General features: G+C 37.7%; 1 protein-coding gene across 2 annotated transcripts in view; it reads left to right on the forward strand.

Moving 5' to 3' along the window:
• LOC129765310 (uncharacterized) overlaps positions 1–26,598 on the forward strand; it is a 225,315-nt gene that overhangs the window by 183,341 nt on the left and 15,376 nt on the right. For both annotated transcript variants that reach the window (XM_055765484.1, XM_055765483.1), the window contains exon 10: positions 6,900–6,999. In XM_055765484.1, the coding sequence (XP_055621459.1) occupies positions 6,900–6,999 (100 nt within the window). The remainder of the gene's footprint in view (positions 1–6,899; positions 7,000–26,598) is intronic.

Below are 26,598 nucleotides of genomic sequence, written 5' to 3' on the forward strand. Positions count from 1 at the left end.
ACGTTTTTTAAAGCTACTGGTGAAGTTTCGCATGTTTTTTTCTGCGATTTTTTATGCGGTCCTTATCCCCAGCAAAAAAAAAAGGTTTGCCTGTACAAAAATTTACCGCTGGCCTGAAAAAATACGCCTAATAGCAAATCGTGCATTCTCAAAGTCAATTTTATTTCATTCAGAACTCTTGAGATCAAATCTGACCAATGCGTTTTGTCCTTCTTATTGTTTTATCATAGTAATTTCGTCTTGAAATCCCAATCCCAGGCCACCCTGTGCTCGATGTTGTTCACATGGCACAACGCTTTCGTTTCAAGCGTGAACGAAAAAGGTGGACGTACAAAATAGCAACCGTAAACAATATTCAATCACGTCATTTCGCACTGGCACTGACATCGGGACGCGATGGTTAGTTTGCGTTGCTTTCGACCAAGTCACATACAATACGGCGGACGGAGGACCTTCTACCCTGCTGGATTGCGAAATCTATGCTGGAAACTTCTGCCAGTATGATGCTACGAAAGCTCTGTATGAGGGAGTGTATATGGTGTTATTTTGAGTTCCGAGTGGAGTAGGTTTTCGCCAAGGCAAGCTACTGACGATTTGGCTATCTGCGCGGTTCGACATATTGGCGGTGATGATGGAGTAATGGAATATGAAACCGAAAATGTGTCGAGCCTTTTTTTTCATTGTTTTCCACCGAAGCGAGTACACAAAACACGAGGCTGGCAATATGGTTGATTGACTTTGCCCGGCCAGCAGCTATCGATTTCATTCAATCAATCATGGCGCCGGGAAACCCCTCATCAATAGCGCACGGTCATACGCGCTGTTGTTGCTGTAGAGTAGAGATTGGTTAAAGGGTTCAGCTAACTGAATTTCCCTACTTTTTTTATACCAGTTGTTTATTTTAGGCTCATTAGTATTTTAGCTGTAACAGAGCTGAATTTTAATCGTGTACATGTCACATGTTTATCATATCTATAATTAGCACATTACACAGTTGCCATTTTTTGGCGTAAGAGTATTCCCTTCTATACCATGTTTCATATGGTACATTTACACAGTAGCCATTTAGGCGTAAGAGTATTCCTTCTGATCTTCCATTATCCAGTTAGACCACCGAACAGCGGAGACAGTTGATTGATCATTGTTGAGTTATTAATAGAACAGCAGCCCGATGTGTCTTGCAGAGCAGAGCAGTTGTATGGATGAATCGATCTTGTTTCGACCGTGGATCGATCTTCATCGCTGATTATTGTTGCGTGGACGTAGTTGTTCTGTAACAACACAAAGATGGTCAATGAGGATCCTGAGTTTTGAACTCACGATCGATCGCTTACTAAACGAACACGTAACCAATGTGGCTACGGAGACCCCCCTAATTTCCCTTCTTGTTGAAATGTGGTTGAGTCAATAATGGATTCCAGATTATTGTTATGACGTGAGACTACGCCTAACTTTTCGATATAGGCCTATTTCAAAGTTTCGGATGAAAAAGTGAAAGATTTTGAACGCTAATATCTCTTCAGTTGATGGATGGATTTTGATTCCGAATACATAAATAAAATGAGAATATCTCCACCTATGTTTTTGTCCTAGACATATATATATATATATAGTAAAAATTGTAAAATAGGCGAACAATGTAACGAATAATAGAGGTCGATTTTGCTCGTACATGCTTTTTAATGCAAAAAGGAGATTTCCTCCATTCAATTCGAGAATAAGTTTACTTAGCATGGCTTCTGCAAATGTCAGGAATGTTGTAGATTTGTCCATTCTCGCGCCGCTCAGAGAATCATGTTGCATCGAAGCGCGATGCATATACTCGTAAGAGAGAAGGGTAGAAGATACAAAATGCAATAATGTCGTTTAACACTTTGATCGCCCCGTCACCCAGATGTGGGTGACACTTTTCTCGTTCAATTTGAATAGGATTTTTAAACGGAATATAATAGGCACTTAAATGTAAATATGGGATATGTAGAATAATCAAAAAATCAAAAACATATAAAAATATATTTTTATACTATACTTTCAAACGGTTTTATTTAACATGGCCTATTGTAAGTATGTTTATATGTTTATCTGAAGGGTAGTCCCATATCAATAGAAATTTAACCCCCTTCCTGTTGACCGATTGATCTGACATTTGGAACACGCCTTTATCTCTGCTGTCGTTATGAAACAGTATATTCCATGATCTTGAAAATTCAAGATGACGGCCGCTAGAAAATGGTGGACTACATATTTTATCAAAACCCCATCAATGTGAGCATAAAAAAAATGGCTTGACCAGGAGAACACATTGGATCATGAAAAATCCAAATTCAAAATGGTCAATTACTTTTAATCATACAACTCAAAAACCAGATGTCTGATTAGACAAAGTTATTGTAAAATCAATGAACCGTTTGAAAAAAATCACATTCTGAATGTACTGTTGAAAATCATTCTCAAAAGTAACATTAAAAACTTTAATATCTTCATGTCGTCTATAGTAAGTTCTTCTAACATATCGTCCAGGTCTTCACTTGCGTATAGTTCCTGAGTATACGAATCGGTACTTGATGAGATAATACTCGAAACTTTTCTTTTAGGACTTCGCACTATTCCGTCGTCACTACTTCCCTCGCTTTCAGATTCATTATTACGTGACACATGTGCGTCTAAAAAAAATTGGGCCTATCCGAGTTGTGCAATTATTATTCTCATTCTCAGAAAAAATATTTGCAATTTGCTTCTTCTTTTAGCTTTTTATGTACCAAGCGAAATGAGCAATGAAAATGAATCACGTGAAAAGTCGGAGTTGCCAAATATGATATAGTTTGTGACGATTATTTTCCCACAAAAGTGACATATGTTCTTGGCATGAAATATTTACAGAATCTTCGCAATCGATTGAACAGAATATTGCATATTCTCCAATAAAATTGCAGTCATCATCGTCATCGAATATAGTATATATATAGAGCAAGTACGTTCGGTTGAATTTCATTTTTTGTTATCATAGGCAACACTGTACAATTGGCTGAAAAATTATTTTTTTAAGTTTTCTAATCAGCAGTCAGTTGATTTCATTCGGATTCAACAGAAAAGTAGTCCCGAATTCATTATTATCGTTGTCCGCTTATTTCTCTAGCGCACCGAGAGTTGAATTTGGGCCCCGCAAAAAATTCGTCCGAATCGCTATTAATGTTGTTTGAAGCGGACACGGTTTGCTGGGGAGCGACAATTAAGTGTCTTTTTCAAGGCAGACGAGGAAGGAGTTTGGAGTAGAGTTTCTTTCCACAAAGCAAGAACCGAATGAACTACAGAAGCCTTTATAATCAAATATGAAATGGAATGGAATGGATACAAAATTCAGTCGCACTTCAGCCAGCAAGATGTGTTGAGTTGAGAGTTTATTTGGGAAAGTTGTTGTGTCCATTGCTCGTCCCGCTCAGTGAAAGCGTTCTGAAGAATGACTAAATGCGTTGATTAAATATAATAAGTTGCATCGAGTGTCATAATTGTATACATTGTCCATTCTGTGGTTTAAATTTTCAGTACCAAGTACAATTCGACAGTCAGCCAGCTAGCAACCAGTCGTCATCGGCAGCGATGGTGTTCATCATCTTCAGCATCAAGATATTTCGGTCGAATGGAAAGTATAAGTACAAAGCCTCAATATAACTCAATATAACAAACAAAGAAGAAGAATACTCGAAAGGTAGTGAGAAGGGGTAGTCCCACGTCTCTCCTTGGTCCTGAACCGATGTTAACTATAAAAAAAACAAATTCAACAATAATTACGAAACCCTAGTTCCTAAATCAGTATTTTTAATTCTTGATTCAGATTGTGAGTCCGGATGCTGAATTTCAAACCACGACTACAAGCACTCAATATTCCAGGATCAATTCTTTGTCATCGAATATGTATCTCAGATGCCTGATTTCATATTCTGGATTTCAGCCTCAGATTCCAAATTTAAGGTTAATTAGTAAAACCCCCCGATTCTAGATTGAAATCTTCCCCCAGTTACACAGAAACCAGTTTAGATCAAGGCATAGTATCACAAATTTTTAACGTTCAACACGGTTGCAAAAGCGAAACTAACAGAGGTTGGTCAGCAGACCCATCATGCATCAATCGGAGATTCAATCGCGACTAAAATAAAATTTCAAGGAGGTGCCTATATTTATAATGATTTCAATAGTTTGCTTTCGGAACAGTTTTTGAGCTATTGTAACAAGTTTTTGCGGTCAATAAGTAACAAACATCACTCGTAGACCTTATATTCGAATAAATGTGATTTTCATACCACTTCTTTCAGCCGGCAGCTCAAAACCTTGCACTCCAAACGTAACGCTCTTGTTTTCGAAACTATGTACTTACACCCCTGTTTTTACCCCCAAACGAAAAACGTTGTCACTCTATTTACTGCTTTTGACAAATTGTGCCATAGATTTTCATTTTACACTCTATATATTTCTGTTAGATTTAGTCCTACGTCAAAAAAAAAACTCGAGATAATTGTTCCAATCAAGCAAAAAAAAAACAACAACAAAATCTGTATTGCAATAAGAATCATTTACTACACTCAGTTCATTACATGAAATGACAAATGATAATGACTGACTACTTCGCAAGCACCTCAATTTAGGCAGCTCATTAAAAATAAATTATAATACGCGGAAGCCACCCTATAAATAGCTGCACGGTGAGGCTTCTTTGAGAACACATTTCACGTGAAACATTTTCCCATTGCCAACGCACCAACAACTGTATAACGCGCGCACCGTATATCCTTCAAACCCATCCATTCGAACGCTCCTAGAACGACCGGATGGTCTTCACTAGCAATCGACGCGAAATGCAAACAGTCGTTTCGAACGCCGGCAAACAAACAAAGAAGAGCACAAAATTCGCCTCTGGGTGTGTTTTTCCGCGGCCGGTTCCGCTGCATCGTCGCGCTCTACTCGGAAATAAAGAAATTAAAATTGATCATATTTTACGCAAACTGTTGTGTTAAATTATGGACCGCAAAACAACGCCTGGGTTCCTGTTGCGTTTCTTACCTCTCGCCGGTAAGGGACGGTTCCGAACGGCGGAAATAAAGATAACGCGATGTGGTAGCACACCACCTGGAGCACACATCCTCGGTCGGCACATCGAAGCGACATAAGAACTAAAAGGTTGCTCTATCCATCCGTGAGTGTTATGAGCTATCCACTTATAACCGAAACTAAAGCCCAGGGATTATGGGCACCAAAACATGCTCGCCATGCTCTCGGGCCCACCTGTTGAATGCCTCCGGTCGACAAAGGACCGAACGAGGCCGCCACAAATATAGAAATGTTGTTCCAACCCCTATTAGAGCGGCACTAAAACCTCACCCACAAACGAGCAATAATTGTGTTCCGGTATATGTGGGCTAAACGGTGTAGAACTTCGAAGCTAAAGGCGGGAAGGGAGTTTATGAACAACAATCACCACTACCCCTCCTCCCTTTCTGGGTTCGGATCGTTCCGGCAACCCTTTCCGTGCGCTAGGCGCGCTATGTGACTTCATTCTTGAGCCTGGGCGAGGGGGGAGAAAGCTAAACAGAAATAACTGTATACCGAACAATTCAATTAAAATTTAAATGCGAAACGATAAAGGTTGGGAAAATTATATGCAATTTATATCGACTTTACGGGCGCGCACACGAAGCTGAATTGCGGTGGTTTTTGTTTGTCGCCTTTATTGTCGCTCGTCGAACGCCGCCCTCTATCGGGAATGGTTTTCCGCCAATTGGGTTCAGCAATCGATTCGCCTCACTTTGTTGCTGGCGTCGAATAATGAATGTCTCGGATCGGGCTGAGAGGTGCGATCCGTGATGTCAGAGTCACGAGAATATGGGAAAATGTAGTTTTTTTTGATTTTTTGGAGTTTTTAATATATGATTGGAAAAAAATGCTACGGAAATTGTAATAATACAGATTTTTTGTCCAGTTAATTCGTTCCCTCCAAAACCAAATAAAAAAAAATTCTTGCGTCTTTGTTCTAACTGAACAAAGCTTTAATTTTCAAAACCAGAACGAACTCCGTTCCAGTTCATCAGGTTTCTGGGTGTTTCTTTTTTCTCACCTCAAAAAGCTCTACAGTTCTTGGGCTTCCTTGTTTTTTTTCCTTTTTTGGAAAGCCTTACCAATTGTTTAGCGCACATAATGCAAAAGCAAGTTCATACAAGAGTTTTTTCTCCCATTTCTATGTTTACTCTGCATCCAGCAGGATGACTAGGAGCCAGCGAAAAAAAAGCTCGAAGCCATCAAATGCAAAAAAAAATGGTGGTGAAAAATAAATGCCAAAGAAAAAATCCGTTCGAGATCGAAATTTAGCGGTGAAACAAGATGCGCTAAATGTAATCGAGAGCTTTCCGATCGTCGGAGCGGTGGTCAGCAGCACACCTTTATCTTCCATATGGGTGGATGTCGATGGCAATCGACAAACACGAGCAATCAATGAAGCTATAAATTCAAATTTGTCTTATTTATGGTTGCGAAATGTGAGCGCGCAAAATGAACGCTTCTATGGTGGTTACACAAATGATCCATCCGACCCACCGTCGTACCCAAAGAGATTTGGGCGCGGGGGAAGCTTGTTGTCAGAGACGGAATCGAGAAGCAGAAATCCTTTCGATTAAAAGCCATCAATTTCTGTATGTCGTACACCGCTAGCTACGGTGGTTCGTTCGAGATGCGATAAATTTCGGCAAGCGGGATAGTCTATTTTACGAGGAACGACGGTTTGAATTGTGTCCCATTTTGATTTGATGAGTGTAGCGACAGAACTGCGGAATTAATTTCGTTTATTTATGATTTGAGTCGAGTAAAAATGTATTCATTTATTTGCTGTTTTTGTGTTTTGTGTTTTCTTTCAGGTTTTTCTACTTGTACCACTTCTCGTTCTACGCATATCACTACCGGTTCAACGGGCAGTACAGCAGTTTGTCCCTCTTCACCTCGTGGCTCTTCATTGCGGTGAGTTTTTCAACTATACTATTTGTTCGATCTAAATATTTTATACAGAAACCCACTGCAACCTTCAGGAAATGAGTAGTGTTACACGGCAGTGTTATATAGCAATGTGATTTTGAAACAATCAAATAAAACCCCAATTATAAAATTATGACACAAAAATTGCATAAACACGAAATTTCAGTTATGTTATTTTTCACACATGAGTAACTGTCAATTTTAATCTAAAAATAAATTTGTTCAATAATGCCTTTTGCTGGAACTTAATTTCTCAGATAAATTATTTCCATATGACAGGCTAGGGGAATATGTTATGTTACTTCATTACTTCACCCTCCTATACTCACGCATACGGTTTGACAGACCGAGAATCTATAAGGTGGCTATTAAAACTAAATGAAGTCAAAGAAAAAATATTTTCTGAAGTTTTTTCATTCCATTGTAATTTTTTCTTTGAATAAATACAAATTACACCTAATAGTACACAATAGGAATATTCCAGAGACGCGCCATACAAATGAAACACACATTTCTGCAAATGAAGCATAAATTACTCAAGAACTACTCAAGAAAATACAACCAAACTTGGCATATAGAGGTTTTAGGGATCGATGAACGATTCTATGGTGGTTCGATACTCCTCCTCCTCTCTCAGGGGAGGGCCATACAAATGAAACACAAATTTCTGCATAACTCGAGAACTAATCAAGCAAATCGGGCCAAATTTGGCATGTGGAGGTTTCTATCGTGATTCAACACTCCTCTCCTCTTTCTAAAGAGGAGGGGGGCTGCCATACAGATGAATCATAAGTTTCTGCATAACTCAAGAATTAATCAAGCAAATGGAACCAATTTCGGTATGTGGAGGTTGTAGGGGTCAATACACGTTTCAATGGTGATTTGACACTCCTCTCCCTCTATAAGAAGGGGGTGCATTACTCGAGAATCAATCACGCAAACGGAACCAGAATTAGGATGTGAGTGTTTTTGGGTACGAGCAATGTTTCTATGATGGTATGACACCCCTCTCTTCTCTGGAATAGAGGGGGGGGGGGCGATGTTCCAAGAAATTAAAACACATATTTCAATCAAACATGACAGTTGAAAATTTTCGGAAAACTCTGAAGAAAATAGGAAAATTAGCGAAAATTCTATTCCCATATGTTCTACATATTCATAGTGACAAGTGTTGTTAGTCTATTTAATGTTTGCGCTAACGAAACCGATCTTTGTTGGAAAGTAGAAATTGATTTTAATGTGATAAAACTCATTCCTATAGCTTCTATCTCTATAAATAAAAATGGATCGCCGAATGTGTTGATAAGAGCAAAACTCGAGGAAGGATTTGTCAGATTTAGGGCTGTCTTTATTCTATCATATTTTCTGTATCAAATATTTATTCCATGTAACGGAGAAACATGTTATTTGCAAGTGGTTGGAAAATCTTGAACGAGAATTGTGTCATAAAATAATTTCCTAATAATAATATTATAATGACGAGTTTTGGTAGAAGTACTAGGAATTATATAGTAAAGGGTAATTTTAAAGGGTAGATTAGAAGATTCATCAATGAACAGTTCTGTGATTGGACCCATGAACGTGCATCTAGTAAGAAAACGTGAATGTGATAACGAAAAATAAATTTTGGGTGGGACGAAGTTTGCCGGGTCAGCTAGTAAATAAATAAAAAAACACAAGAAACACAAGATATTCTTAGGTTTTCTTATATCGATGTTTATAAAAAAAAACACTATCGATACGCGATACCGCGAGCGTACTTTTTTGAACCTCTAAATCGGTTCAGCTCTTTCATTGCAATTTTTGTTTACTTTACCAGACGTACTCGATATCATAATATCCTCGGCCACGATCACATAAATTTTCAGTAGTTAAATCTAGATTATATATACGTGCAGTGAGCACGCAATAATGGGACTACGACCTGAATATCATTCTAATAAAGTCTCTGTCAATAAAACCCTCTCGTAGAAACTTTGGGGATAATAGAGTACCTTCTTCTTCTTCTTCTTCTTCAATGGCACTAACGTTCCTAGAGGAACTTCGCCGTCTCAACGTAGTATTACTTGCGTCATTTTTATTAGCACTTAGTTGAGATTTCTATGCCAAATAACACGCTTTGAATGCATTCTGAGTGGCAAGCTCTAGAATACGCGTGATCACAGTGCAAGTCGGAGGAAATTTCTTTGACGAAAAATTCCCCCGACCAGAACGGGAATCGAACCCGAACACCCGGCATGTTAGTTATGACGCTAACCACTCGGCCAAGGGAGCACAATAATAGAGTACCACTGTCTTCCAAAATGATCTCATTTCATTGATTCTACCAACTTTGAAAATGGAGGAAAATTCGTAATATACATCGACAAACCTTGTTCGCCATGTAAAGACCGATAAGAACGAAGGAGGATTCCAAACCACGGAAGCTAATATCTGGATGGTATGCGAACTTGTTACTTGTTACTTTTTGTGGAAAAGCAATTGCCGAGTAAAATCTAAAACAACATATCTATTTTATTCGTTAAATTTTCAACTTGTTTTACTCTTTCCGCCGTTTTGTGTGCAATGTTGCGTAATATGCGTTGAAATTTCAAAAATTTTGGTTGCATGACTCATTTTCAATTTCGTAGAGTGACCCGTTTTTTCTAATCGTTTATTTTTACTGACTCACTACATAAGTTTAAATGAACCAAACTCCTAACTGTATTGTTAATCTTTATATATAATAGAGAGTTTTTCCCACGTACGTATAACTCATCATCACGGGAGAACGGCCGATCAGATCTACGTCGTCCATATATTTTGTGAGTTTCTTTTCACCCAAATTAGAATGATAGAGTACTTTGGAAAATATTTGAGATGATTTGAAAAATTCGAAAAATTTGGCTATGCATATCTTTATATAAGAAGGATATTTAAAATAAAAAGGGAAAAATTGAAAATAAGAGGTACACATATGTATGTTTCGCTGTGAAAATCATCATTTAATCAATTTTACAGATCTGAACGATAACATACAAACTCTCTTTAAGTATATTCGTTATTTTTACCAACCAAAATATTCTCTAGCAATACATTATATGGCAGAACAACGTTTGCCGGGTCAGCTAGTAGTATATATAAACATTTTTCTTAACTCTAATGTTAATAAGGTAGGAAACCAAATACTCGTGTTGGAATCGGGTTTAGAATGGTGACATATTTTCTTCAAGAAAAGTTCAGTGACTATACAGCCATTCCATGCCAAACCGATATAGAGGTTCTCAGATTTTCATGAAAAGTGGTAGTTGTGTTCTTTATTGCAAAATATTAGACCCGTATTTTTTAATTTTTTCATTGGGGTGACCATTTCCATTTTAGCGTGGTCCAAAAAATCATTTTTTTCAACTTTTTCCCAAAAATGAGTTTTTTTTTAAATTCATAACTTTTGAATCATGGAACCGATTTAGATGATCAAATTGAAGCCAATGAGCTAGCCTTTCATATATATTGAACTTGCGAAAACAATGGATTTTGTTTACGTAATTATTGATTGTAGTTGTTTTTTGTTGTGTTCGTGGCTTTGTACTAGACGGCACTATTTTTTAAATATTTTTCCTTGAAAGCTGAGGATTTTTTACATATCATATCCCGATATCAGAGATGCTTTTTTTTCGCTTTTGAGATATGATTTTCCTTCCTAACCTTCTTTGAAAAAAAAAAATCACACCTGTGGGATGATTGGATTCTAGTCGCATAGGTCTAGTCTAGTGACGTCTAGATGGCGCCTCTTGCAAAAATCTACTTAACTATCACAAAGCACCATCTTTCAATGGATACGTGTCAAAATTTGACAGCAATCGGTGGATTGGTTCGTGAGTTACAGCATTAAGACAGAAGTAACTTTTGTTATTGTGAAAAAATGGTAAAATCCGAATGTCGTGTATTGATAAAGCATTGCTTTTTAATGGAACAATTCATGACCATTTTCGAATTATACAGCTCCAGACTTAGTTACCATTTTTGATTTGGAAATATGAAATAATACAGCGAACGTTTACTGTTGAGCCCGTTTTTTATCATGCTGATCATCAGCAATATACTCTCGACTATACTCGTGAGTAAATAGCCACTTTGTCGATATCCGCCACGTGCACTTTTTTTTTTATTTCATCAGCCAGAACTGATTTAACTGATACTGAAAGGATAATAAATAGCAATACATTTAAATTCGTAACAAAATGGCTGTTGTTTGAAGAATACTGAATTTTGTTTTCTAAATCAAGTTATTTGCTCATTGATCGAGTAGGAGATTGACAAAAAAAAAAGATTCAAAGCTTTTAGTCCGTTTAGGTTTAGGTTTTAGTTTTAGTTCTATGCTCACGGGTCGAAATTCGTGACAAATTTACATTCTACTGTTGGTTTTCTCGTGAATCGAGTTATGACAACAATCTCGCATATGCGAGAGTCACAATGAACTACATTCCGCCTTATTCTACGCGACGAGTGACGTGAAATAGCGAAGTTCCTCGCTTCATTGTGGAAGCTATATTACTTTTCAACTTCTTTTTGACACCCGAGTCGAAAACATGAGGACACGACTTCAAATCTCACCTAGTGACATACTATAGCCACGCCATTCCCCTGCAGAGATGCAGTGACTTGAGCCATCTCACCTCATTCGCCGCGCGGAATAAAGGGTTCACAAATTTATGGAGTTGTTGATCAAATTTATTTTCAATATTTTCAAGACTCCAAGATTCCCTTCTCTTGGCAGTTTAGTTGCTGAAAAGTCATTACTGAAAATTTTGTTACCTTTGATTCTGCAGCAACTTTATTCTACAGGGAAGAAATCTAAATCTTTTGAAAAAACTCATTTAACTGGAGGTCGAAATGATATCAATACAGTCGTACATGTCCAGGTTGGCCTGTATAGAAACTGTGAGGGATACGGACAGTGGTGATAAGATGGCATTGAGATTAGAGATATGAAAAAAATATGAAAGAAGAGTTAAAATTAATAAACTTCAACGATTCCCGTATTCGTTGCCCCATATTTCACCCCCATATTATCCGCTTCAATTAAAATGTTCAACTTGTGGTTATTGCAGCGATAAAAAATGGATAAAAAAATGTGAAACATTTGGTCGGTTGATTTGAAAAAAATTGAAAGTTATCCTAAAAAATCCCAAAATCACAAAATTTCAATTTCAAAAATTTCAATATACTTCAAATATACAAGGTATGATAGATGACTTTCGATGAAAAATAGGGATTCACACTGGATGTTCGGAAAAAATCAATTTTCGATCCGATTCTTTCGTATCCTGAATTTTGGATTGAGTGAAGTCTAGAAGTAGAACTCATCTTCATCTGAATTTGAATTCAAATCTGGATTTGACTTTTAATTTGATGCAATTGATTTGATAAAATTAGATTTAAATCTAAATGTGATAACGAAGAAAAAGCGGTCAATTGCTTTACTGAAGTCAGTGTAAAGAGCTTCTACGTGTTTGCCATTTTCCATTGCATTCAAAATAAAAGTCACAAATGACAACAGATTAGTTGCAGTTGAGCGGTCTTTGAAGAAGCCATGTTGCATACACGTTATTCTATTCTCTACTTTTTTTGTCCCTTTTATTTATTTTAGGCTCATTGGCATTTTAGTAGTAACAGAGCCGAATTTTAATCGGGTACATGTCACATATTTATCATATCTATAATTAGCACATTACTCAGTTGCCATTTTTCGGCGTTAGAGTATTCCCTTCTATACCATTCCATATGGTACACATTTACACAGTAGCAGCCATTTAGGCGTAAGAGTTTTCAATCTGTTCTTCCATTATCCAGTTAGACCGGACAGCGGAGACAGTTGATTGATCATTGTTGAGTTATTTATAGAACAGCAGCCCGATGTGTCTTGCAGAGCAGAGCAGTTGTATGGATGAATCGATCTTTATTCGACCGTGGATCGATCTCCATCGCTGATGATTGTTGCGTGGACGTAGTTATTCTGTAACAACACAAAGATGGTCAATGAGGGCCCTGAGTTTCGAACTCACGATCGATCGCTTACTAAGCGAACGCGCAACCAATGTGGCTACGGAGGCCCCCCTATTCTCTACTTGTTGGAAGACTTTTTCATTCACTATTGCTTCGAATAGTTTAGGAATGCAAGAGATAATGGCAATTCCACGATAATTACGTACGTCAGATTTAGCGCCTGATTTAAAGATAGGATAGGATACAATTCAATGCAACAGTTCGATGCACTAAGTAATATTCGAAATAATGATTATAAAAAAGCAAATTGATTTTTATACTTCGTTTGCCGGGGAAGAGTTTGTGCGAATTTGGTAGTGTTTATTTGGGTTCACTGGTTGGGTGGTTACGCCGATCGAACATTAATTTCTAATTTCCATGAATTTGTGCCGGAAATAAAAGTTAAAAGTGGCGTCAAAATACAACACATTGCAAACCGGATGGAAAGAAAGAACTTTGCAGCAGTGAGAACTGTGTTCTTCGATTGACAACAAAGTTCATTCCAGTGTGATTTTTATAGACACCACTAGCACAATCGATATTGGATTTATTGTTACTGTTCTGCGAGAGATGATGAATAGTATAAATTGTAGATTATTTGTATCGGAATCATGTTTTTAGAAGCGTTGGAGATGTAATTTTACTAATCCCCAATAAGCTATCTAACATCATGTATATCATGCATCCTTGCATGGAATTAGCAGTATGATGAAACATTCCGAAATAAGTATGAAAACTACTGCTGCTGATTAAAGACACTGAGCAAGATTAACTTTATTCAACTTGTATTGAATCCATCAATTCTTCTGTCGTTGTTGCAATGCGCCAAAAATTTGAATGTTTTATGTCGGATACAAAATATGTATATTTATATTTTTTAAATTAACTTGAGTTAGCTGCTTCAATACCCCCAACTACTACCAGCCAGTAACACTTGAAAAAGGAAAGTTGAAACCGGCTATGAAATAATAAATCTGCTCCAATCTGTACCGATTCCGCCCACCTCTCGGACAAATCAACCTCTCCTTCTAGTAAAGTGCGTTAATTATTCAAAAAGCTGCCATAGAGGAGACAGAAGCGGGAGAAGGCATCACGAGTCCGATAGCACGATCAGCAATCGCACTTCAAGAGAATCGCTTAAATCCATTAAACTTCCCCTGGCTGGTCGACCCAGTTAGACCGAGAAACGAAGATAGCTTCCACAACAACAACAACGCCAGAGGAGACAGAACAGTCCTTAATTAAAACGAGTGCTTCTTCGCCTGGGAGTTCCAAAAATAATAGGCGAAAGAAAGAAACTGAAGAAGTCACGTCCAACACCAAACCGAGCGATCAAAGTGCAATCAAATATTGACACTTGAAAAGTTTCTCCGTCAATTTCGCCACCTCCGCGGGGCTGCCCCGCGTACCCTTGTGCCCTTGTGTGCTCATCAGTAAAAATCAAGTTTGGATGAAATTTCGGCTGTGGGGTAGTGGAAAACTTTTGTGTATCACTCACGCACATACACACACATAGAAATTTGAGCTTGAAATTACTTCGATTCTGTAGAGTCAAGAGGAGGGTTCCAAATCGGACGGACAACAATCAGGAAAGTAGTCTTCTGTGGGGCAATTCTTCCAAAGTGTATTCCGAAGGTCATTTAAAAGTTAGAAATTGATCTAAATTTCATCTAACCAAAATTAGTTGCGGTTAAAAGATTTAAAAAGTAGGAAATTCTCTGTTTAGAGATATAGAAACACCTCGTAGTTCCGGAAGTGATCTTCTATCTATATACACTATTTCCACTTTCTATAAACGCATCTCCGATTTTCAAAGATCTCAAGGACCAGGAAAAAATTGACCAGTTTCATGTATTTTATTTCAAAAGAGATGTATTTAAAAACCAAAATCCATAACAAAAACAAAAACGTGTAAGCAAGAATTAATGATTTGTGCTTATTTCATAAAAACCGGTTCCCACTTTCTATAAACGCTTCGGCTATTTTAAGGTGTGGAACGTTGTATTACTCAATGGGTTGACAAATTTCTGCATTTTAGTAATCAGTTGGTCTTCCGTCACGCTCGATCACCTGGAAAATCCGGTTGGGCATGTTTTTGACCAAGTTCTTTATAGTCTCCATCCCAAAATTCTCCCAGGCCGCCGAAATTGTCAGTTTTAGTTCAGCAATGCTGTTATACTACTTTCCGTTGGCGTAGATTCGTCGCACGATTATTCCCCAGATGTTTTCTACAGGATTCAGATCCGGGCTGCGGGCAGACCACCACATCAGTTCAATTTTTCGGGACTCAAACCAGGATTTTGTCACTGAACCCGTGTGAATACTAGCATTATCTTGCTGAAACACAAGCTTTCCTTTTGCGCAAAATCCGATCCAGACCATCAAAGATCCTCCACCAAAGTTCCGCATTGCGAAGTACATTGGTTCCTTCCGCAAATCTCTCCAATATCCCGTAAACCCATCCAGATTGATTTTTTTCTCATCAGAAAAAATAACCTGAAGATGAATAAATAAAAATCATAAGCTCTAATAGCTTGTAATCGCATTGTAACATTTGTCTGGGAAAAATACAGGAAATAACGAAGAGCCACTGACGAACTATGTTCACTTTTGCGAAATCCAAACGTTTTTGCTTGTGATCTGGTGTTAGATTCGGAGCCTTCTGCATTTTAGATCGGATTATGTTGGGGCTGGAGTGCAAAACCTTACGAATAGTCTCATCCGCAGCAGGCAGATCCAGCTCAGATTTGATCTTGAACACCGATATTGTTGAGTTCGACGCCAATTTCACAATTCTTCTTTCATCCCGCGCCGACAGCTTTGGTTGTTTAGCCTTTCGTTTGGTTGTTGCTTACTTTCTCGGATTCTTCAAGAAGTTTCATATCACTGAATCCGATCTACTGAGTCTACGGGCAATTTCGCGAAGAGGCACCTTTTCTCGTCGGTATGCTTCGACCATTCCCCTTTCTCTTTCACTTAGAACACTTTCTTTTGGCATTTTCAAGCAATACGATCGAGAAAATTTATTCAAATTCAAAAGTTTGCCTGCATTTGCTCAATGCGTTTATAAAAATGGGAGCTTCGAAAACAGATATATCGTGTTTCTCAAACTATCATAAGAACCTTCTCCGACCCCAAAAACCTCTGCCATATGAAAGAAGCACAAATTTCTGCATAACTCAAGAACTAATCAATTAAATGAAGTCAAACGCATGATGTGGATATAGGGGGTGGGAAATGTTTTTATGGTGATTCGATACTCCTCTTCCCTTTTTAAGGGGAGACTGCCATATAAAAGAAACACAAATTTCTGTAAAACTCAAAAACTAAACAAGCAAACGGAACTAAACTCGGTATGTAAATATTTTAAGAGGCAAGAAATGTTTTTATGGTGAAAACGTGAATGTTTGAAGATATTGATAACAAAACAAAAATCGTTTTGGGCGGAACGAAGTTTGCAAGGGTCAGCTATATAAATCTCGTGTCACGATGTTCGTGGTCGAACTTCCCTGGAACGACTCGACGGATTCTTATGAAATTATACACAAAAAAACTTGGTAAGCATGAGAATAGGTCGTAAACTACATACGATACCGCTAGGATACCGATTACCGTATATTGAATACCGATTAGGGTGGCCCTATGCAGAAAAAAGTTCTGATGTTTTTTTGTATTTTTTTTTTCTTAAACTTTGATTTCAAAATATACAAATTATCCCTATCTCTCTCTTTTTTCAAACACGATTTTTGTATTTTGTATAACAATGACCAAATAATTTAACCGTCGTTTCTTTTTTAAACAGAATGAATTTATTTACGTTGTTAAACGACCTTCCATCCACAAATGCGCAAGTAACTTCAATTCGCCTAAAGCCAGGTGTATTGCTGGCGAGCTAAAAGTCTTTCTTCAATTCTTCAATTCTTCAATTCTTCAATTCTTAAATTCTTCTATTCTTCTATTCTTCAATTTTTCTATTCTTCAATCACACATTCTCGAATTGCTGGGTGACAATCACATCGGCTGGAGAGCACGTGTGTAGGTTCAATTCTCATGTTGTTGAAGATATCACCGGAATTATGGTAGGCGACTGCACAGCGACGTGAGAAATTGAGATTCGAAGAAGAAAAAACAATCGACGCTCTCTAGCTACTCCTTCAATGGCTCTAATTAATACCTGCGTTATATTTATCAATAGTTAGTTGAAATTTCTATGCCGAGCAACATGCCATGAATGTGTTCAGAGTGAGCTTTAGAATATTTGTGACCACAGTCCAAGTTAGAAGAAAATGCCTTGATGAAAAATCTCCCAGTCGTTCTCAAAGGGACAAAATGGATACTGCATGAACATCAAACAACGAGATCCCGCCACAGATATTTCATTCTAAAGAACATCATTTCTCATCATCGGGCACACGTACAGAGCATCGAAGACTGCGACATACCAATTATGAGAACACTTGTAATACTAACCTCGAGTCAACCGCGAGTAATCGGTTACATATTACTAACATAGTCTAAGCAAACATTGTCAAAATATTGAACTCCCGGCCCCGTTAGGCTGACGCCATATGAGCCTTAATAAAATATATATTTTGGATTTCTCATTTTTATTATAACATTTATGGACATGCGGTTAGAGGAGACGAAACAAACAAAGGATTGGAGAGAGAGCTCGATGAATTTTTTTGTGTATCGTATGATGATTTGAAGCGGCCCGGACAACGGCAATCTACGATTTCGTTAACTGTGCCAACAATTCAATGTCAACATTTACGCAAAGATAGAGATCAAACGACTGCGACTTCTACGACACAATCAATAGAAGCGGCATGAGAAAGTGTACAGTCACTTTGAGAGACGCTATCATGAGCAACGCCGACACAGCCGTCTCTATTAGCAGATCAAAATGAAATACATGGTCATGACATTACAGAAAGTGTATTCAAACAAGAAAATGAAGTCTTGAATCAGATTCACTACAACATTACACTTATTCGGTTCCACACTTTCCTGGATGCATTCGGTTGATTGGCAAATGCAAGGATTGTCTCATTCACACATTTTTAATTTGATTAGTGGAAGAAATACGCCGCGATGTAATCGATAGTGTAATTTTCTCGGAACTTCCAGATCCGTCTACTAATAAACAATCACATTCGTTTAATTTTATAGATCGTTAAAACATTCAAATACACATTACATACATTAGTTATTTATTATTTAACAACCAAAATATGCACTAGAAGTAATTTCTATGGCAGAACAACATTTGCTGGGCCAGCTAGTTTCATTTATAAAATTTATACAAATTATGATTCCGTTACTTCGCGTTCGTTGGAATGCATCATCGTCGATTATCCTAATGAGCAAACAATTTGAATCATTCACAAAGTCTCTAGATAACCGACAGCCCATTCATATTTTTTCCACCTTGAAGAAAAATTTCTTCCCTGATCCAATTAGCCTACAGCGAAAGTATTGCCTGTTGTAAAAGTGCCCCTCACGGAGGTGGAAAACAATTTCCCGTTTTCTCTTGACCAGTGGAGCCGATCTAGAGACAGGCAAGGATCGCGACAGACAGGTTGGAAAAATTCAACGAGTTGAACGGATGAGCAAAAGTTTCGTCATTAATCAAACAATAAACGAATAATAAAAGTGGGAAGTTCGTCAATATCCCTTCTGGCTCTCGCTCGAGTCATCTTCGAGTGGAAGCGGAGGAGAGGAAGGAAAAATACAAACGGGAAACAACCACCCTAACCGATGGAAGCTCTACGAAGGATAGCGAACGGCGGGGCAACAGGATAATGCTTCCTTTTTTTTATATAAATTATGAAGCAATACTTTCCAATTATAAAACAATACATCATCAGGTGCTAATAAGCTAAATGTATCCTGTGTTGGAAAATCGTAGCCGGAAGAGAGCGAATGGCTTCGCGATGCGGAACGCAAACTGTGGAATGTTTCAGTTACTTTACTAGAACTGTTTTCGAAGGAAAGAAGAAAAAAATCGTCCGCGGATTAAAACTTGATGACGATCGGTCAATGGAAAGTTACTTCCTTTTAGTGTTACTTTGTTTTTCACTCTAGAATGGGGATGCTCTATCTTGGGCTGTATTCAATATAAAAGGGATTTGGGATGTAATTAATGTGTTTACATTTTGTTATAACGAAACTTCAGTAGATTAAAAACATTATCTTTTTTTTTGCAGCAGATGATGCTATTTTTGTCCTATCATTCATAAATTATTTGTAACGAGATTCGACTGGAAGGTCTGGTGACCGTCATAAGCGTAATCCTAGTCGGATTATTCGCCGACTATTTAGTAAATATCAATCAATATGTTTGTTCTAGATGAACTGTTTTTTCGGTTGTTTAAACACGGTTTACACACAATAGAAGGATTTCGCGCCAACCCATGGAATTGGCAGCACCCATTTTGAACGCATTCAATCTTTGTGACATGAAATATTAGCTGATTGAGCAAGAGTGACTTTCAGAAAAAAATAATGAGTTTGCATAAAAATATACATTAAAATCCTTACATTGATTTTGTTAAAACAGTCCTTTCGGAAATGACTGCTTTTTAATGCAAAACAATGCAAGCATAAAATCGTCCATATATCAATTTTTATTCTTTCAGTAAGGGAGCCAAATCAGAAAACGTTTTCGTTTTTGTGTTCTTTTTGGAGACTAGCTGTCCCGGCAAACTTTGTATCACCCAAAATGTTTTTTTTTTATCAATACATTCAAACATTCACGTTTTTTTGCTAAGCGAACATTCATTGGTCCAATCGCAGAACTTTTGATTGATTTATCTTCTTATTGACTCTTTACAGTTCTGTTTTACTATATATTCCCTAGTAGTTCTACCAAAACTCGTCATTGTAATATCAAATTATTTTCCGACACAATTCTCGTTCATGATTTTTCAATCACTTGCGAATAACATGTTTCTATATAATGAAATATAATGAAATTATGACATCTCAGATATGACGATTCCTTCCTCGAGTTTTGTGCTTACCCCTTCACTTGACAAGTTCTAGGAATATCAGAACCCTGTGTTTCATTTGCATGATAGCCTTCCCTTAAAGAGGGGTGAGGAGTGTCGTACCACAATGAAAACATTTCTTGCCCCTTAAAACCTCTATATGCCAAATTTGGCTTCGTTTACTTGCTTACTTCTGGAGTTATGTGACCTCCCTCCTTAAAGAGGAGGATTTTCGAAACACCATAGAAACGTATCGTGCTCTCCAAAACCTCCACATGACAAATTTCATTCCGCTTGCTTGATTAGTTCTCGAGTTATGCAGAAATTTGTGTTTCATTTGTGTTTTTATTCTCTCTGTGCAAACTAAAAAAATTTTTTATCTAGTGTAACACATCCCAATGATATTTTGAATATTATTTGCATAAACGATTGACTTATTGACGTAGGACTACGTCTTTCATTTCTGTGAAAGTGAAAGGTCTACGAGTGATGTTTGTTTCTTATTTTCCCAAAACTTGTTTTAATCTTGTTTTAATTACTCAAAAAATGTTTTAAATGCAAAAAATTGAAATAACTGAAAGGTGCCCATATTTTATAGCCCCTTTTATAGCGCCTGCTTCTAAATCACATTCATGAATGTTCAGCGGTTAATGCATGCCATTGGCTGAGTGCGAAGCGAAGTATGACGCTCGCTTTGCGCTCAACTTCGCAACTTCGCTCCCTCATGTTTGTCCTCTACCTAATACATTACTTGTCACTAACTCTCAAATCTCCTCTTTGCACGTGATATAATTTGTTTACCATCGCCAATAGACACACATATTTTTGTTTAAAACACAAGCTATGGAGATAGTATAACTGGTAAAGCTTTTTTCAAATAAAACAGGTATTTTTTTCGAATTTACACGCCTCTTGCATTTCCCCGTATCAGAGCAACCAAAATTTTTAAATACAATTCAGTCATTAGCCCCTAATGATTTCTTTCTTCGCTCTTAATTTTTTTTTCGAGACATAGGATGTGAGTCGATATGTATTACGAATTATTCACCAGTTACCGACAGGTGGTACTTATAAGCTGGCAGAAACTCAGAGAGCAGAATGCTCTTGTAAGAAGGTGAAACTCTATTATCGCCGAAGTTTCGTAGAAGGCCAGATTTAAAGAGCTAATAGTTAAACACGGACTGCTAAATTTAAAACTTAATAAAAATAATTTTGATTTTGCTCAATTGTTTTAAAGATACAATACATGTTTGTTGACTTAGAACTATGAATTGTTTCATTTGATTCGACACACACTTGGGTTTGAACCAGAACCATTATTCCACATTTTTCCCCACTTCAATCCACCTTTCGCAACGTACAAATGCAAAAATACAGAAGTATTATCCCACAGACGGCAAGAAAATCGACGCGGCGTTTCCAACGAATGAAGTTGATCCACACTGTGTATGATCTTTTCCATTCATCAATTCATCCTTTGAACCGAGTCGCTCGGTGCGAAGGAAGCTGTGCGATATCAGCATTAGAGAAGACTGTTGTGTGCTCGCTAGCTGGAACGAAACTGTCAGATAAAATCGCGAACGGATCATTTGTACCTAATAAATAGAAAAAGAGTTTTTTGTTTTTTGCATTTTTGGGAAGCATATGTCCTCAGAAATGTTGTACTAAAAGGATTTTCCGTTATTCGATTGCGTTGGAAAGTTACAGCTAAAAGTATGAAATCACCTCAAGGGATATAGTATTGCTGTACGAATTTTTAACCGCGTTTTTCTCGAAACCATGTTATTTCAACTGGTGGTATGGATATCTCAGGATCTATTCGACCGATTTGGCTGAAATTTTTAATCAGCATGTAAAATGAATTATCTAAAGCATTACATAGCCTTTTTTAATATCTGAAAATAACTCATTTTTAACAAAAAAGCCGCCATTCTGGCAATTTTTCGAATTTAAAAAAACCCCTATGTAACGCTTTAGGTATTGTCCTAATGTTTCAAAATATTCATTGGCATTCGTTCTACGACAACCCGTTGCTTCAGAACCGATACCACCAGCAAAGTATCGATTTTCAGACAGCATCTACGCATCCAGCTGTCAACAGCTTAATAATTGTTATTCGTGCACTAAAATAAATTGAAAATATATATCACATATACCTTAAACAATAACCGAAATACCCGAACACTTCGCTTTATTCCTAACATTCGAAAGAAAAATCACGAAAATTCATTATTTTCCGACCTTCCAGACAGGGTCCCCCCCCCTTAAAATTCCTACTTTAAAAACATAAACCCTCGTTCATTACACCGTCTACAAAAAATATATCGACGCCCGGCTTTGCAGCAGTTAAGTAATTATCGGAGTAGATCCTCCGTTGAGGTTCGCCCAAACATTATATGTTGGTCACAGCTGAGGGACTTTGTTGGGTGGTGTTAATGGTCTTCGGTATGACGTTTATCTTCAGCCGGTCCATTTCCTCCAATGATCTCTTTATGTTTATGTCATCAACATCTCAGTTGTTTTTTTTAGGTGCACGTCTGCTGGTCATACGCGACCGACCTTCGTACGAAAATGTTCATTTTGGTCAAGTATTTCTTCATCGTGTGAACGGTTCTTTTGACCTCTTTCAGTAATGGTGCCAATCAGAAAACAGGGCACGTTTATATGAAATATAAACAGCAAATGCAACGTTCGTTCTACGGACAATATGGACAGAGAAAACATTGCAATTTAAGCTGCGCCCGTTTTCAATTTATTGAGTATAATCGTGCTATTTGGCGATGTCACAGCATTTACGATTCATCAGTCATCCATTTAGCGACCAGACGACAGCGTGGTTTTACAATTTACCTTCCTCAAGGCCGAGAATTTAGTTTAATTTTTCAAATTGGTCTTTTTCAAGGCTGGAGGCGAATGAACCGAGAAAATTTAAATCCTCGATGATTGAAACAATGATAATTAATCAAGTCATAGTTTCGCTTCAGCTAAAAAAAACAGCAATCTTTTCGATGCTGATGCCAGACAAAGTTGTTTTACTCAATATGAAGGAAGAATTGAAGACAGATATCGTACACAGTGGAGCAGTTCAGTTCGGTGGAGGCACCGCGTCGATTTCCATCCTGTCGGATGGAGAGCGCTTTTAGCGTTTATACCTCCTTTCTACGAATATGTAATCGCATCGGGATGCACTCCGTCCAGCACGAGAAGAATATTCGCTATGCATATTGAATGTGCTACGTACATTGGCAGTAATGATATACATCTCGTGTATTATTCTCACGAGAACAAGAATCGATCATGAATCATCTATCTTCAACTGCTTCTACGAAACCATGCAAACCATCGACCGTTTTCAGGGCCACCAAAACTTTTGATTAGAGAGTCATTTAAAAGATTCTGAAACAATATCCGAAGTAATCAAAAGCGAATTGATTTTTATATTTTTTTCTGGGAGAGAGCATGTACTAAATAAGGAGCGTATTCAGATTTATTGGTGTAATTTTATTTTTGTGAATTCCAGCATTGTTTCCGGGTTCAAAGTGGCATCAAAGTGCAGCGCATTTCGAGGCGTTCTGAGTGTTCTTTGGAGCGTTGGAAATGTAACTTTGCTATGAGATACTGAGAGTCTTCATTTTTTGTTTGTGGCCTCGCTGAAAAAAGATGCACTGCTCTTAGTCATAGATTGTTGACTGAATAAATGTTACTAATTCAAACCGGTTGATTTTCACTTATTTTTCAATTTTCAATAAATTTTCAAGTGTATTGATTTTAACAAAAAAAAAAACCAAAATACAAATACAAGCAAAAAAGTTTTGGTTTTTATACAGCCATTTTCGTTAAATCAGTTTCAAAAACGTTTTACTGTTTATTCATTGAATCGTGTTGGTTCGAATTTTATGCTAAGAACTCTCTTTTCATTCTTATATGGAAATTTATAGCTATAAATAGTTTCTCAATGGAATTTGAATCTTCGGTCAGAATGAGATTCATACCACTTTTTTCAACCTTCCAGATATTTTAAGTTTTTCCAGATTTTTGGGCACACTCCCTGATATCCCGATAAGCACTGATATTGCCGAAATAGTGCTGATTATTCTAATTTTTTACTTCATCAGAATAAAAATCAACCACCGTGAGCTGATAATAAATACTGGGCTTCCTACCAACATTTTGCCGGTATTCTTCGGTATTCTTCGATAGTACCCTCGACAAAAAAAAATAGAGGAACAGTGCGAAGACGAAATTTTTAGGTAATTTTGAAATGCTGTAACTCGTGAAAAATCAACGCGTGGTGGTGGGATGCACATCATTTTTAACATGTTTTGGAATATATTATTAAAACGAAAGTTGCGAATCGTTCTTCCGAGGGTACGCATAGCATTTTGTACTTCTGGTGCAATTGCGATGAAGAAGTCGTCTAATTTTATCAAAACTTCGAGAGATCGACTAAAAAATGTCTAAACGTGTCATTATAAAACGTTCACAGGGTTTTTGGGGGTACTCTAGACTAATTTTTGGTTTACAATTGAACTTACTGCAATTTTTGCAAAATTACAAAAAAAACTATTAAACACTATTGAAAATACTGTTTTGTGACTGTTTTTAAAATCGATGAAAAAAAAACTGTTTTTTAGTTTTTTCGTCAAAGAAATGAATTCAACTTGTACAGAATTCATTGCAGTTTTCCGAACTGCCTTTCGATTTGCGGTGCGATCATTACTCATTGAATTATTCATCATCAAAGGCGAAAGTTTTTTTTTATTATTCAAACAAAAAAAATTCTTAACTGGTTCCTACAGAAATGTATTAGGTATCAAATGGAAATTTATTCTCAAAATTCGAGTTTTGATCCGATTATCGCCAAATATATATTCGAATCCGCAAACCTTGGCCTTAACCTCAGCCATAAGGTTCTGCACGAACTCATAATTGAGAGGTTTTTTTTTGCATATTAACCAATGCTTTCTTCATTTCTTTTACATTCTTTACCACTTGATGTCGTTCTAGAAGGTGTCTCTTCGTATTGACCCAGTATTTTTTCTATTGGGCGCAGTTCCGGAGTGTTTGGGGGGTGCAGATTTTTTCGGCACGAAATCGACATCATTCGCCTTATATCATTCTATCACGACCTTCGTGTAATTGGGGGATACCAAATCCGACCAGAAGTTCGTCGGACCGTCGCGAACCTTTTGGAAACACTTTTCCAAATGCACCTGTCCACAAATCGCTTGCCAAATTAAGAACATCTTGGCGAATTTCGACAACCTCTGTGTCCGGAGGTTCTCGAGAACATCCTACTTATCCTTGGCTGTCACATACAGATTTTCTGGAATCTCGTCATCCGGTACGCAGCAGTGTGGTTTCGTTAACTTCGTACAACTTCTATTGTCGTTTTTTTGCGACGGTTTTCTGTTTCTTGTCACGGTTCGTACGTACGTGGTCCAGCTTGAGTTTTGGTATTATGCATGAAAGGGCTTGCTCACATGCAACTTTTTAGCCGCATCTCGAACCGAAGTGTTCGGTTTCCGTTGAAAGTTTCCAACCACGCTTTTGTGATCGTTCTCGTTGACCTGCGGTTTTTTTTCCAGATCTTCGCTTCAGTCAGACGTTCTTCGAACCGTTTTATGATACCCCAGACACCGTGGAATTCACGATTTCCAACTTTTTTCCGATGACACGATGCGTCAGATCCTCATTCTCGAAGTAATCGTGCAAAACCTTTTCGCGCCCGCACTGTTCTCTCGTCAGCATTTTGAAATCTTTTGCGCACCCGATGAAACCAACTCACAGAATGTACAATACACATTAAATTATGTCTAGGCAAAATTTCAATAAATTTTACCCAACGGATCAATAGTTAGAGCAATTTGAGTCTGTCCGGATTTTTAACGGTACACCATTCATAACGAAGGGAAAGCATTTCGGAAATCACTTAAACATTTCGATTTCGCCTCTAATTTTTTATGGTGTGTATTTTTTCGTTTTTAACTTCATTTGGATAAACATTACCTTCGGGGTAATGGAATACGGATGAATGTGATTCGGGTAAAAGATTTCAGAGAAAATCTTATAGAATCCCTCAAGGTACCTGACTTTATATACCTGTACAGAGGTAGCTCAAAGATACCTGACTTTAAATACCTATACAGAGGTAGTCACTGCGAACGTTTCGACGGAGCGAGCGCCTAGGAGGGCGTCATCAAATCGGTGTGTACCCCACGAGAGTTGGAGGGCACTGCCTAATCGGCGCTCCGTTGGAAAGAGAAATCCTGCGAGGGTGACTGTGACGGGGCGCGCGTCAAGTTGGAGGGCGTTTCCTAATCGGTTCACGTCTCGACAGGTGAGAAACCTTGCGAGGGTGGCTGTGACGGGTTGCGCGTCAAGTTGGAGGGCAATTCCTAATCGGTTCATGTCTCGACGGGTAAATGGATGCCTGCGAAGAGGACATCAGCGCAGTGGAATTAATAACGAATAGAGAGAAAAAATATTGAGAAAAAGGGAAGGACAACGCTAGTTAGCGTTGAAAACTCGAGAAGTGCATGAGCACAGCCGCCCCCTGAAGTAGTCG

The sequence above is a fragment of the Toxorhynchites rutilus genome, chromosome 2 (assembly GCF_029784135.1).
Source record: "Toxorhynchites rutilus septentrionalis strain SRP chromosome 2, ASM2978413v1, whole genome shotgun sequence".
Taxonomy (NCBI): domain Eukaryota; kingdom Metazoa; phylum Arthropoda; class Insecta; order Diptera; family Culicidae; genus Toxorhynchites; species Toxorhynchites rutilus.